Below are 15,263 nucleotides of genomic sequence, written 5' to 3' on the forward strand. Positions count from 1 at the left end.
CTGTATGTGTGTATGTCCGGGATTGGCATCTGCACCGTCGCAGCTACAGCCACAAAATTTTGCACACTCACACGTCTGGACCCCGAGAGCGTCATAGGCTATGTTGTGAGGCAAAATTTTAACCCCGCGCGTTCCAATTCACCAAACAATTTTGCCCCTATCTACATAATGGGGGAAAAAGCGAAAGGAAAAGTGTTGGAGGCAAATTGACAGCTGCCAGATGTGAACAAGGGGGACTTAAGAGTGAGAGCGATGGCGCCAAAGAGTATATACCGTACAGATGCTAAGGTGGGGCCCCGACATGGGATACTCACCACACATGGGGATATGAACACACACACAAAAGGCGCCACAAACTACCACGTGCTTAAACGCATATACCACCCTTAGCACACATTTCACCACACATACACCAACCTCGCCACATAAGTCGCCGTCCAAAACTCGCCACATGCAAAACTAGGCTCACGCAAAACTCGCCACACGTGCAAAACTCACCTCATGGAAAACTCTCCACACGCAAAACTTGCACACGCGGAAAAATTGCTACATGCACAAATGTTGCAACACATGCAAAAGTTGCCTCACTCAAAACTTGCACATACTCAAAACGCACCACACAAAACTCGCCACGCGCAAAACTCGCCATGCGCAAACTTGCTGCACACAACTTGCTACACTAACCTGTCACATGCAACTCGACACACAAAAAGTTGCTACACGCATGTCGCCACACAAAACTCATCTCACAAAAGTCGCTACATGCATGTCGCCACATGCAACTCAACACACACAACTTGAAACTCGCCCTAAAACACACACAAGTCTGGTATTATCCTTCAAAAATAAAAATCTGATTATTAAGCAGACAAACTACAAGAGCAACAAATGTACCATATAGGAAATACGGCAGCTGTCAGTCACATGACCTGTCTATTATGTGTATGTGTGAGCTAATATATACTTCCTGTTGGCTGGGGATTTATCAGGCTGCCAATTTAGCTTACAAATACTGAGGTAAAAATACTGACCAAATAACGTGTGAACGCGGTCTAATACAGGAGGAGATGACACCCAGATATATACTATATACAGGGGAGATGACACACAGGTATATACTATATACAGGAGGGCTGACACACAGGTATATACTATATACAGGAGGAGATGACCGGTATATTCTATATACAGGAGGAGATGACACTGCTATATACTATATACAGGGGAGATGACATACAGGTATATACTATATACAGGAGGAGATGACACAGGTATATACTATATACAGGAGGAGATGACATACAGGTATATACTATATATAGGAGGAGATGACATACGTTTATACTATAAACAGGAGATGACATACAGGTGTATACTATATATAAGGGAGATGACAGACATGTATATACTGAGGTGAAAATGAGGGGTGTGAGTGCAAAATGAGGAGTGAGGGAAAATAGTGGAGTGATCGGAAAATGACAGATGTGAGGTCGAAATGACAAGTGTTAGGGGGGAATGAGAGGAGTGAGGGGGAAAATGAGGTGTGATGGGAAAATAAGAGAAGTGAGGTGCTATAACTAACCACAGATATTTACTATGCCCAATCAACGTCGGGCTCTTCAGCTATTGTGTGTGTATATATGTATGTGTATGTATGCACGTGTATGTATGCATGTGTGTGTGTGTATATGTATGTATATATATATATATACACACACACACACACACACACACACACACACACACACACACACACACACACACACACACGCGCAAAAAAGTATTTAGTCAGTCAGCAATAGTGCAAGTTCCACCACTTAAAAAGATGAGAGGCGTCTGTAATTTACATCATAGGTAGACCTCAACTATGGGAGACAAACTGAGAAAAAAAAATCCAGAAAATCACATTCTGTTTTTTTTTAACATTTTATTTGCATATTATGGTGGATAATAAGTATTTGGTCAGAAACAAAATTTCATCTCAATACTTGGTAATATATCCTTTGTTGGCAATGACAGAGATCAAACGTTTTCTGTAAGTCTTCACAAGGTTGCCACACACTGTTGGTATGTTGGCCCATTCCTCCATGCAGATCTCCTCTAGAGCAGTGATGTTTTTGGCTTTTCGCTTGGCAACACGGACTTTCAACTCCCTCCAAAGGTTTTCTATAGGGTTGAGATCTGGAGACTGGCTAGGCCACTCCAGGACCTTGAAGTGCTTCTTACGAAGCCACTCCTTCGTTGCCCTGGCGGTGTGCTTTGGATCATTGTCATGCTGAAAGACCCAGCCACGTTTCATCTTCAATGCCCTTGCTGATGGAAGGAGGTTTGCACTTAAAATCTCACGATACATGGCCCCATTCATTCTTTCATGTACCCGGATCAGTCGTCCTGGCCCCTTTGCGGAGAAACAGCCCCAAAGCATGATGTTTCCACCACCATGCTTTACAGTAGGTATGGTGTTTGATGGATGCAACTCAGTATTCTTTTTCCTCCAAACACGACAAGTTGTGTTTCTACCAAACCGTTCCAGTTTGGTTTCATCAGACCATAGGACATTCTCCCAAAACTCCTCTGGATCATCCAACTGCTCTCTAGCAAACTTCAGACGGGCCCGGACATGTACTGGCTTAAGCAGTGGGACACGTCTGGCACTGCAGGATCTGAGTCCATGGTGGCGTAGTGTGTTACTTATGGTAGGCCTTGTTACATTGGTCCCAGCTCTCTGCAGTTCATTCACAAGGTCCCCCCGCGTGGTTCTGGGATTTTTGCTCACCGTTCTTGTGATCATTCTGACCCCACGGGGTGGGATTTTGCGTGGAGCCCCAGATCGAGGGAAATTATCAGTGGTCTTGTATGTCTTCCATTTTCTAATTATTGCTCCCACTGTTGATTTCTTCACTCCAAGCTGGTTGGCTATTGCAGATTCAGTCTTCCCAGCCTGGTGTAGGGCTACAATTTTGTTTCTGGTGTCCTTTAACAGCTCTTTGGTCTTCACCATAGTGGAGTTTGGAGTCCGACTGTTTGAGGGTGTGCACAGGTGTCTTTTTATACTGATAACAAGTTTAAACAGGTGCCATTACTACAGGTAATGAGTGGAGGAAAGAGGAGACTCTTAAAGAAGAAGTTACAGGTCTGTGAGAGCCAGAAATCTTGATTGTTTGTTTCTGACCAAATACTTATTTTCCACCATAATATGCAAATAAAATGTTAAAAAAACAGACAATGTGATTTTCTTAATTTTTTTTTTTTTTCCTCAGTTTGTCTCCCATAGTTGAGGTCTACCTATGATGTAAATTACAGACGCCTCTCATCTTTTTAAGTGGTGGAACTTGCACTATTGCTGACTGACTAAATACTTTTTTGCCCCACTGTATATGTATGTATATGTGTGTATATGTATGTGTGTATATGTATGTGTGTGTGTGTGTATATGTATGTGTGTGTATATGTGTGTGTGTGTATATGTATGTGTGTGTATTTATTCTATCCTATTTTAACCTGTCAGTGTGATTTTACTGTACACCGCACTTGAATTGCCGGCTTTTCTATAGAACACCGCTGCGTATTTTTCGCAAGTCACACTGATGGTCCGTGTGTAATCCGTATTTTTCTCGCCCCCATAGACGTTCATTGGCGGTTTTTTTTTTTTTGGATCAATACGCAGCATGCTGTGATTTTCTACGGCCGTAGAAGACCGTATAAGGATCAGTAAAACACGGCAGATAGGAGCTGGGCCATAGAGAATCATTGTACCATGTGCAATCCGTATTTTCTGCACCTCTCATACGCCCTTAAGACTCGCTAGTGTGACGCCGGCTTAACTCTGCTGCCTCATTATAGTGAATGGATCCATCAGGGGTTTCATCTGTCACCTAGCTCGGAGATTAAAGATATGTGCACACGTTCAGGATTTCTTGCAGAAATTTCCTGAGAAAAACCTGAAATTTTCTGCAAGAAATCTGCATGCGTTTTTTGCGCGTTTTTGGTGGTTTTTTTTTTTTTTTGCGGATTAATGAAATAATTGATCATGCAAAACAGTGGTCTTCCTCCACACATGGGGTATCTGCATACTCGGGAAAAATTACACAACAAATATTGTTTCAGATACCCTTGAGAAAATAAAACAAAAGAATTGTCCGAAGTTAAAAAAAAAAAAATGTGGAAAAAAAAAAAAGCTAAATGTTAATTTTTTTCCTTTCACATTGCTTCAGTTCCTGGAAAGTACCTGAAGGGTTAATGCATTTCTTGAATGTGGTTTTCAACACCTTGACGGTGACGTTTTTAGAATGTCTCTTTTGGTTTTAAAAAAATTTTTTGTAAATTTTGTTTGGAAAATGAGACACCGCTGGTCACCTTTTACTTTTATAACTTCCTAACCAAATTTTTGCTGATGTAGATATGGGAAATGTTATTTATTAACTATTTTGTGACATAATGCTCTGATTTTAGGGGCATAAAAATAAAGTTTGAAAATTGTCAAATTTTCAACATTTTTATCAAATTTACATTCTTTTTTTCCACAAACACAAGAAATTTTGAACAAATTTTACCACTATCATAAAGTACAATATGTCACGAAATAGTCTCAGAATCGCCATGATCCGTTGAAGTGTTCCCCATAAAATGACAGCGGTCAGATTTCAAAATGAAGGCCTGGTCATTAACCTACAAAGTGGCTTGGTCCTTAAGGGGTTAATCTGACTGGCTTTCGCTGAATGATAAAATTATGGTGTTCACAGGAAACTCCACTTGGTTGCAGGTTGGCAGGGTATCAAGTAGGCCTCTTTCACACTTCTGTCGTTCTGTTTCCGTCACAATGCGTCGTCACTACTGAGCAGCAGATCACTCAAAAATAGTGAAAAACTGATGCAATGGATCCTGTTTTTCGACGTTTCCGTCTAGTGGATCCGTCACATCCATTTTTTTTCATCCGTTTTTTTCGACGGATCCGTTTTTTTACAGATCTCAAAATGGCAGGCTCCCAAACGTGATTGGCTACTGGAAAATAATGGAAACCTATATATTTGGTGTTTTAACACCCCATCTGTGAGCGGTTGTTAAGCAAGTGGCAGAAATGTAAGGAGTTATAGCAAATATTGTGACCATCTATGCTTATTTTGCTTTTGAGGCCAACCGTTTGGCAGTGATTGTTTGGGAAAAGGAGGAAGCAAGACAGCTCATTCTTCATCTGCGGTGTCAGACGTCTTTGGATCCTTCCGATCACAGCACAGCTATTGACCCGTGGGGTCTATTCAACGCTGTATATGGAATTGAGGCAAAACCCGGAGAAGTTCTTACATTACGTACGCATGAGAGCTGAAAACTTTGAACTATACCTGCTGAAGTCACACTTGTGATTCTACCATGTGTTCTGTTTTACACACAGTTTTATACCTTTCCCTAAAGTTATCTAGACGCATAGTGAGCACTTTGAACCCCTAAGTGCTTCACAGAAGTTTATAACGCAGAGCCGTGAAAATAAAATTTTTTTTCCCTCAAATGATTTTTTTAGCCCACAAATTTTTTTTTTCACAAGGGTAACAGGACAAATTGGACCCCAAAAGTTGTTGTCCAATTTGTCCTGAGTACGATGGCACCCCATATGTGGGAGGGACCACTGTTTGGGCTCAGAAAGGAAGTAGTGACGGGCATCATGTTACATTTGGAGAGCCCCTGATGTACCTAGAATTGGGGGATTTCCACGGTTTATCTCCAAGCCTAACCCTAAAACACTCCCAACCCTAACCTAAAACACCCCTACCACTATTCCCAACCCTAACTTTAGCCCAACTCACTTTAGCTCAACTCTAACCCCTGGGGGCAAAGCCGCCCCCCCCCCCCGGGGTCAAGTACAGGTCCCCCTGTACCTGTGGGTCGGGTGACTTTTCAGTTAACCCGGTCACCCGACCCTCAGGAACGTGATCCCGCCGTGAATCCACATAGGCGTCACAGGTCGGATTGGCACAGACTTTCATCACGCCTACGTGGTGTCACAGGTTGGGAAGGGGTTAAAACCCGCTGCAGATCAGCAGTGTTTATACTGCAGTTTTTACTTCAAAAGATCAGTCTCAATTTTGGCTTTTATACTAATGATTCCTGCTGTAGTTTTCTGGCCATAGAAAGTCGTCTTTCTTGTGTTTTCGGCATGAAACATTAATTTATAAACATACGTCAAGTCTAATATTACTTACTGTATTTTTCGGGTTATAAGATGCACTTTTCCCCCCCAAATTTGGAGGGATAATGGGGTGCATCTTACAATTCGATTATACCTTACCGGCCGCGATAGAGCAGGGTCTCTGCTAGAGGAGGCAATAGTGGCGCGTTGCGGCATAGTAGGATGAGGGGGTGTTTGGAGATGCGACACCAATGGGTGTTTAGTGGTGCGGAGGCCCCGCAGACATTTTGTGAAAGCCCAGGATCCCCGCACTTCCATGGTTTACATTGCGTGGACTCCGGGAAAATGGCTGCAGGGGACAGCGCATGCACAGGTGGAGATTTCTGCACCAAGATCTCAGGTGATGAGATCTCAGCGCCAAGATCTTCATATGTGCATGCACTGCTCCTGACGCCATTTTCCCGGAGTCCACCGCAAAGGAAATCATGGAAGTACGGGGGCTTCAGGCTTTCACAAAATGTTTGCGTAGCCCCCGCACCACCCACCAACCGCAGCCTCGCACATCCGAACACTCCTTTCTTCCAGTCTGGGGTCCACAGCATCGCCCCACTCCTGCCTCTGCCAGCAGCGACCCTGGGATCCCTCTTCATCTCTGCCACCATCCCCAGTAAGCAATAAGACGCATAAAAAGGTTTCCCATTTTCCCCCTCAAAATTTGTGGTGCATCTTATAATTCGGGGTCTAATAAACCGCAAAATACGGTAAATGAAAATGGAAAGTTTTTTATTATTTATTCCGCAGAGTACATGTAACAAAAACCTGATTTATGCATGTTCATTTGCTGCTGAAGTATACAACTTGTAAAATGTATGCATTTTTAAAAAAAAAAATTTTTGTTTAATTTTTCAATAGGTGAAGGAGCTACTTACTTCTTTCGGGCCTTTAAAAGCTTTTAATTTGGTAAAAGACAGTGCCACAGGCCTTTCTAAAGGATATGCCTTTTGTGAATATGTGGACATCAATGTCACAGATCAGGTATGTAATGAAAAAGGAAATGCTTGCTGTAAATAAAATGACATGTTTTCGGATAAATCAACGTTTATTTAAAACAAATACTGTATTTTGTGGATAAGTCGTATGGAATTATAGGATGCGCCCCATTATTTTTTTTTTGGGTTTTGGAATTTTTTTTTATTTTTTTTTTTTAAATAAAATGGGGTCCACTTTTACGGTAGCGGCTGCAATGGAGCTGGGGTCTCAGGAGGCAGGGTCTATGCTGGAGGAAGCTGGCAGAGGCAGGGTGGGGAGATGCTGCAGCCCCAGGCTGGTAGGAAGGGTGTTAAGTGATATGGGAGCTCTGACAACACTTTGTGAAAGCTTGGAGCCCCCGCACTTTTCATGATTTTCAATGTAGTCGACTTAGGGGGAAAATGGCCTCAGGAGGCAGCGCATGCATAGATTGAGATCTTTGTACCATAAATTTATCTTTGAATCCAGGTTTCAAAGATGTTCTCGTTGCTCAACTTTTTGGCTCCAGTGATGCGTCCTATCCCGGCTGTCGCATTCTTAGAAAAATCATGGGTACTTTGTGTATTCTCCTTGCTGCCCAAGAAGCAAATAGAACTATCAGATCACCACATAGTGGCCAATCTTGATCAAGTTTCTTAAGAATCAATTATAAATTCCTTCGAGTGCACAGAATGCCCTACAGACACTGAAGCATATTTGCTGCCATTGTGCAGTAGCACAGCTTTCAAGACTTTTTTTTTTTTGGATGAATCCATAGTCTCCACTATCACATTAATTACACAAGAGGCCTCCCAAATTATTAGACAGGCCACAGAATGTTTAGTTCAAAATGTATAAGTTTATTTGTATCAAATGAATAAAATATTCGTTCAAATACACAATCAAAAATATGAAGATACCTCCAATCTAAAACAAATCCCGTGTAGCTACACGAATGCCCATACAGTAACACCAATACAGTAAATATTAAATAAGCTTCAAATGGCTTTTCCCATAATCACGGTCAACAATTTATAGGTGATATGTCCGATAAACAACCTAGAGAAAGAAACCCGTATTAAAGTGCTTAAGTGCATGAATATAACTGACTGCACAATATAACCTATATGGCATATAATACATAAACCTAAAGTGGCGTTCCTGTGGATATTACTATAATATTAGCAGTTAACATACCGGTAAAATAACCTAAAGAGAAAACCAAGATAAGGTACTTTAGTGCATGCAGTGATTGCGGGTTCTTGTAGTCACTATAGCAAAGTCTATCTGATCATATTTACCTCCGTGGGACCACACTGGACTTGTAGAAACCTCTACGTGCGTTTCAATAGATTCTTCTTCCGGGGGCAACATTGCTGAATGTGTTTGAAATTTGGTAAATGGACTAATATGTATATCCACTTTCACATTGTACTCAATGATACATTATTCCATCAGCCCAGGAACATCACTTCTATTCACTAGTGCACCATCTTAAGAGAAGTATGGAAGGAATTCCTTTTTCTTTGCTTCTAAGCCATGAAAAACCAGTGCCAGGAGCTAGCAGGTCCTTTTTTCCTTTAGTCTAGAGCTACACGTTCTGCAGAATTTTTAGGAAGGTCCAAATCCCTAACTAAATCATTTAAATCATTTAATTCGTGTGAATTTTCTTGAATCAGGTATAACTTCAAGTTTCTCCAGAGGTAAAGGAATAGATATTCCTTGACCGTAAGGCACAGGGTGAATCGCTGACAAAGCCGGTTATATATTTTTCTTCTTAATTGAAAGTTGAATCCTGCCAGGTTGCAGGTACAAAAGTAGCAGTCATCACTATGATTTTGCAGTTCCCTCCAGATCATAGAGGTTCCCTTTTATTAGCACTGTTGTAGTTCTATGAAACTCTCTGCTCACTGCAGCCAATTGTAGCAGTATCCAATACCGTACGTTTTGGACTAAGATGCACCAGACCATAAGAGGCACCCCAATAGAAGAGAAAAAAAATTGTAAGATGGGGTCGGTCCGTCTTATAGTAAGAATTTAAGGTATCTTACCTGGGGGCCGGTGTCTGTGGTGTGGCGTCACAGAAGGCATAATCCCTTCCTCCCTTCCAGAAGTGGGGTAATGTTGTGGGCACTGGGTGGAACGAGGGGGTATCCCAGCCGTGCGATGCTGCAAACCCTGTGTCGGCGGTGAGGCATAATGCTTTGCTTGGAGCAAGGTCCCTTCCTCAAGAAACAGGCAGCAGAAGGGTGACGATGCTGCGGGCCCTTTGTCATCTGTGAGAAGAGCGGAGTGCATAATTGTTTTCTTGGCAGCCTTTTTACTCAACCTGTGGGTCACTGGAGGTGCCACGTGCACAGATTGGGACTCGGCCCAGACGAGATCTCAGTCTGCACATGCACGGCCTCCGGTGGTCATTTGCCTGAAGCACACAGCCTCAGGAAAATGGCCGCTGGAGATGGCGCATGCGCAGATTAAGATCTAGTCTGGGCAGAGATCTCAATCTGATGTCGCCTCCAGGGTCCCACAGCTTCAGAAAATTTCTGATGGGAAAGATGCACTCCACTTGGCTCACAGCCGATGCAGAACCCGTAGCATCACCATACTTCTGCTGCTGTGCGCTCCCTAAGTAAAGCGTCCTGCTCCACTATAACATTTCCCCCCCCCCCCCCCCCCGCGCCCCCCATCCCAGTGAGCCTGTAGTTGGACTACAAGACGCACCCGGGGGGGGGGGGGTTGGGAAGGCATCTTATAATCCAAAAAATATGGTAAGAACCCGACCAGAAGAGGAGTGCCTTTCTAATACTCACGTGCTGGGCGATCCAGTCCAAGGGGGTTATCTATGTTCTTGGTCCGGCGCCGCCCTCCTTCTTGCTCAGTGTGGATGACGCGTCCCTACTTCATCCACAGTCTCCGCGACATCGCGCTACTGCTGCGCAGGCGTACTTCTGTCCTGTTGGCAGAACTAAATACTGCAGTGCGTCGGTGCCAGGAAAAGTTGTGCACTGCAGTACTTGACTCTGCCCTACTCGGGGCAGAGAAGTACGCCTGGGCAGGAGTGCGATGCCGGGTAAACTGTGTGGAGGAGATAGGGACTTGTCCTCCATTCGAAGCAAGGAGGAGGGTGGTAATTGTAAGAAGATGGGAGGCATCGGGCCAAGACCAGTGGCACCCCTCGTACCAGACCATCCCGCAGGTGAGTATAATATAACATTTTCTTCTTTCAGTTCGAGTTGGAGGCAGATATACAACATTATAGAATTCTGTATGTCAGGCATTTAAAGGTGTTGTCCTTGCCTCACATCCGCCAAACCTGGAGACAGGTGTCTAGATCATGTGAAGTAATTATCCCCCTCTGCTCCTCTTCGGTCAGGCCACATTTGTAAAGCTGTGTCCAGTTCTGGGCACCATATTTTAAAAAAGACATTAAAAAAACTGGAGCAAGTTCAGAGAAGAGCTACCAGGATAGTGAGCGGACTGCAGAGTATGTCCTACGAGGAACAGTTAAAGGATCTGGGAATGTTTAGCTTGCAAAAATCAAGGCTAAGAGGAGACTTAAAGGGAACCGGTCACCCCAAAATTCGAGAATGAGCTGCTGCCACCGGCATCAGGGGCTTATCTTATAACCCAGGGGTGGTCCCGGTTTGGGTCCGATGGGTGTCGCGGTCCGGGTCGGCCCCTCCCATCTTCATGCGATTATGTCCTCTTCTTTTCTTCTTGCCGCCGCTGCTGCGCAGGCGTTCTTTATGTGCCCTGTTGAGGGCAGAGCAAAGTACTGCAGTGCGCAGGCGCCGGGCCTCTCTGACCTCTCCCGGCGCCTGCACATTGCAGTACTTTGCTCTGCCCTCAACAGGGCAGACACAGTACGCTTGCGCAAGAGCCGCGGCAAGAAAACAAGACGGGGACGTCATCGCATGAAGATGGGAGGCGTGGGACCGCGCCTGGGTGAGTATTATCTAACTAGTTTTTCTTATCTTTCAGGGTACATCGGGGGCTTATCTACAGCATTGCAGAATGCTGTAGATAAGCCCCTGTTGCCGGTGGCCGCAGCTGATACTCGAATTTTGGGGTGACAGGTTCTCTTTAACAGCTGCCTACAAATATCTGAGGGGCTGTCTCAGTGTAGAGAGATCATCCTTATTCTCATTTGCACATGGAAACACGAGATTCAGTGGAATTAAAACAGCAAGGGCTTCTCCCTTACAGATACAGATTGCATATAAAGAAAGACTTGACAGAGTGATCAGTGAGTTGGACAGGCTGCCACGAGAAGTTGTGAGTTCTCCTTCAATGGAAGTCTTCAAACAGGCTGGACAGACATCTGTCTGAGATGGTTTAGTGAATCCTGCATCTCACGTTCTGTGATTCTATAATGATCCATAAATATTTATATACTGTATTTTACTAGAAGACACATGTTTTTCCCAAAACATTTTGCTTGAAAATGGGGTGTCTTAGTCGGAATATACTTCCCAGTAGTGTGGCAGCAGCTGGAGTCGGGCGATTCTGCGGTGATCCTACGCTGCAGGGCGATGATCACATTCTCTTCCCAGGCTGGTGCGGTAGTATTTAGTGGTGTGGGGGCTCCGCCGACATTTTGGGAAAATGGCTGCCGGAAGCAGCGCATTCGCAGATTGAGATCTTGACAATGGCCATTTTTCCAGAGGCCACCGCATCGCAAGAATTGATGTTTTGGGGCTCCGGGCTTTCAGAAAACGTCGGCGGCGCCCCTGCACCACGAGGAATGCTGAACCTGCCGCACTAGTCTGGGAGTCATATCATCGCCGGACCACCGAACACCCCCCTGTGACCATGCTCCACCAGCGCTGACTATTCCACCGTCCCAAAAAACCCCCATACTCCCATCCCCCCTCCCCCCCCCCCCCCGTAAGCTGAATTTGGACTGTAAGACTTGTTGTTTTGTAGGGGCTCCATGAGATGCTCCACACATTATGCCCCATAAGATGCTCCTCATATATGCCCCATAAGATGATCCATACATTATGGCCCCATGAGATGCTCCACACATTATGGCCCCATACATTATGGCCCCATGAGATGCTCCATACATTATGGCCCCATGAGATGCTCCATACATTATGGCCTCATGAGATGCTCCACACATTATGGCCTCATGAGATGCTCCACACATTATGGCCCCATGAAATGCTCCTCATATATGCCCCATAAGATGCTCCATACATTATGGCCCCATGAGATGCTCCATACATTATGGCCCCATGAGATGCTCCACACATTATGGCCCCATGAGATGCTCCACACATTATGGCCCCATGAGATGCTCCACACATTATGGCCCCATGAGATGCTCCACACATTATGGCCCCATACATTGTGGCCCCATGAGATGCTCCATACATTGTGGCCCCATGAGATGCTCCACACATTAGGGGCCCCATGAGATGCTCCACACATTATGCCCCATAAGATGCTCCTCATATATGCCCCATAAGATGCTCCATACATTATGGCCCTATGAGATGCTCCACACATTATGGCCCCATGAGATGCTCCACACATTATGGCCCCATACATTATGGCCCCATGAGATGCTCCATACATTGTGGCCCCATGAGATGCTCCACACATTAGGGGCTCCATGAGATGCTCCACACATTATGCCCCATAAGATGCTCCTCATATATGCCCCATAAGATGATCCATACATTTGCCCCATTTGCTGTTGCTGCGATTAAAATAAAAAAAATCACATACTTGCCTCTCTTCGCTCAGTACCCCGACACTTGTGATAGTCACCTTCCACGTTCCATCGCTGCGTGCTACTCTGTCTTCCATCCTCTGCACTGACTGTTCAGGCAGAGGAATCTATTCAAATGGAATCTGCAAAGCTAAGTAGCTCTCCCTCCTATTTGATCCCTGACGTTTGTTCAAACCGTATTGTACAGTCCCATGTAGTCTACTTCAATGTTGAGTACGCTAAATTGCACCACTTATACTTGGGATCACCAAATACACACTTGAACAGAGCAAGCATATGGTAAGAGAAAAGTTTGTCAAGTAGTTGGGTTTACCAAATGTACTAAATAACCAAAATAGTTTTTATTTATACAACAAAGACATGCATAATAAAAACATTTAACCCCGTTGTGACAGAGCCAATTTTGACTTTAATGATGAGGCCAAATTTTTGAAATCTGACGAGTGACCAGAGTGTTTTTTCGTGATATATTTTACTTCATAATAGTGGTAGCATTTAAGTATGACTAGCGTTTATTCGTGAAAAGCTAAATAAAATAAACAATTTTTGAAAATTTAGCAATTTTCAAACTTTTAATTCTTGTGCCCTTAAATCAAAATTCGATTACACAAAATAGTTACCGTATATACTCGAGTATAAGCCGACCCGAGTATAAGCCGACCCCCCTAATTTTGCCACAAAAAACTGGGAAAACTTATTGACTCGAGTATAAGCCTAGGGTGGAAATGCAGCATTTACCGGTGAATTTCAAAAATAAAAATAGATCATTATTTCCCCATAGCTGTGCCATATAGTGCTCTGCACCGTTCATATTTCCCCATAGGTGTGAACCATATAGTGCTCTGCACCGTTCATTGTGCCCCCTAGCTGTGCCATATACGGTGCTCTGCACCGTTCACTGTGCCCCATAGCTGTGCCATATACGGTGCTCTGCACCGTTCACTGTGCCCCATAGCTGTGCTGTGCCATATACGGTGCTCTGCACCGTTCACTGTGCCCCATAGCTGTGCCATATACGGTGCTCTGCACCGTTCACTGTGCCCCATAGCTGTGCTGTGCCATATACGGTGCTCTGCACCGTTCACTGTGCCCCATAGATGTTCCACATAAATTTGTGCCGCCGCTGCCGCAATAAAGAAAAAAAAACACATACTCACCTCCCTTGATTGCAGCTCCCGGCGTCTCGTTCCGGCGCCTCCATCTTCCCGGCGTCTCTGCTCTGACTGATCAGGCAGAGGGCGCCGCGCACACTATATGCGTCATCGCGCCCTCTGCCTGAACAGTCAGAGAGCAGAGACGCCGGGAAGATGGAGGCGCCGGCCGGGAAGATGGATCGGCGCCCGGCGGCTGGAACGAGGACAGGTGAATATGCTATACTTACCTAGTCCTGGCGATCCTCGCGCTGTCCCCTCCTGTCTTCGGTGCCGCAGCCTCTTCCTCTATCAGCGGTCACCGGCACCGCTGATTAGAGAAATGAATAAGCGGCTCCGCCCCTATGGGAGGTGGAGCCGCTTATTCATTTCTGTAATGAGCGGTCCCACGTGACCGCTGAAGAGAGGAAGAAACTGCAGCGCCGAAGACCGTGGGACGGCAGGGACAGCGCGAGGATCGCTGGGACTAGGTAAGTATACCTCAGCGCCCTCAGCCCCTCACCTGCCGACCCCACCGCTACCGTGACTCGAGTATAAGCCGAGGGGGGCACTTTCAGCCCAAAAATTTGGGCTGAAAATCTCGGCTTATACTCGAGTATATACGGTAATTAACATTTCCCACATGTCAACTTTATATCTGCATCATTATTTAACCCCTTCACCCCCGGAGCTTTTTTGTTTTTCGCTCCTTTTTTCCAGAGCCATAGCTTTATTTTTCCGTCAATATGGCCATGTGGGGGCTTATGTTTTGCGGGACGAGTTGTGTAGCAGAAAACTGGAAAAATCCAAGTGCGATGAAATTGCAAAAAAAGTGCAGTCCCACACTTGGTTTTTGTTTGGCTTTTTTGCTAGGTTCTCTAAATGCTAAAACTGACCTGCTATTCTGATTCTCCAGGTTATTACGAGTCCATAGACACCAAACATGTCTAGGTTCTCTTTTATCTAATTGGTTAAAAAAAATTCCAAAGTTTGCTAAAAAAAAAAAAAAAAGGCACAATTTTCCATTTAACAGTAGCGTCTCCAATTTTCGTGATTTGGGGTTGGGTGAGGGCTCATTTTTTGTGCGCTGAGCTGGTGTTTTTAATTATACCATTTTGGTGCAGATACGTTCTTTGGATCGCTCGTTATTGCATTTTAGTGCAATGTTGCGGTGACAAAAAAAATATGCAATTTTGGCGTTTATATATATTTTTTTCTCGCCACGCCATTTAGTGATCAGGTGAATCCTTTTTTTAATGATCGG

The 15,263-nt window shown here is 44.6% G+C and overlaps 1 protein-coding gene across 2 annotated transcripts in view; it reads left to right on the top strand.

The window, feature by feature from the left end:
- The window catches only part of U2AF2 (U2 small nuclear RNA auxiliary factor 2), a 180,027-nt gene that overhangs the window by 97,847 nt on the left and 66,917 nt on the right, over positions 1 to 15,263 (top strand). For both annotated transcript variants that reach the window (XM_069743087.1, XM_069743088.1), the window contains exon 8: positions 7,034 to 7,156. In XM_069743087.1, coding sequence (XP_069599188.1) covers positions 7,034 to 7,156 — 123 coding nt within the window. The remainder of the gene's footprint in view (positions 1 to 7,033; positions 7,157 to 15,263) is intronic.

Source organism: Ranitomeya imitator, chromosome 10 (assembly GCF_032444005.1).
Source record: "Ranitomeya imitator isolate aRanImi1 chromosome 10, aRanImi1.pri, whole genome shotgun sequence".
NCBI classification, from domain to species: Eukaryota; Metazoa; Chordata; class Amphibia; order Anura; family Dendrobatidae; genus Ranitomeya; species Ranitomeya imitator.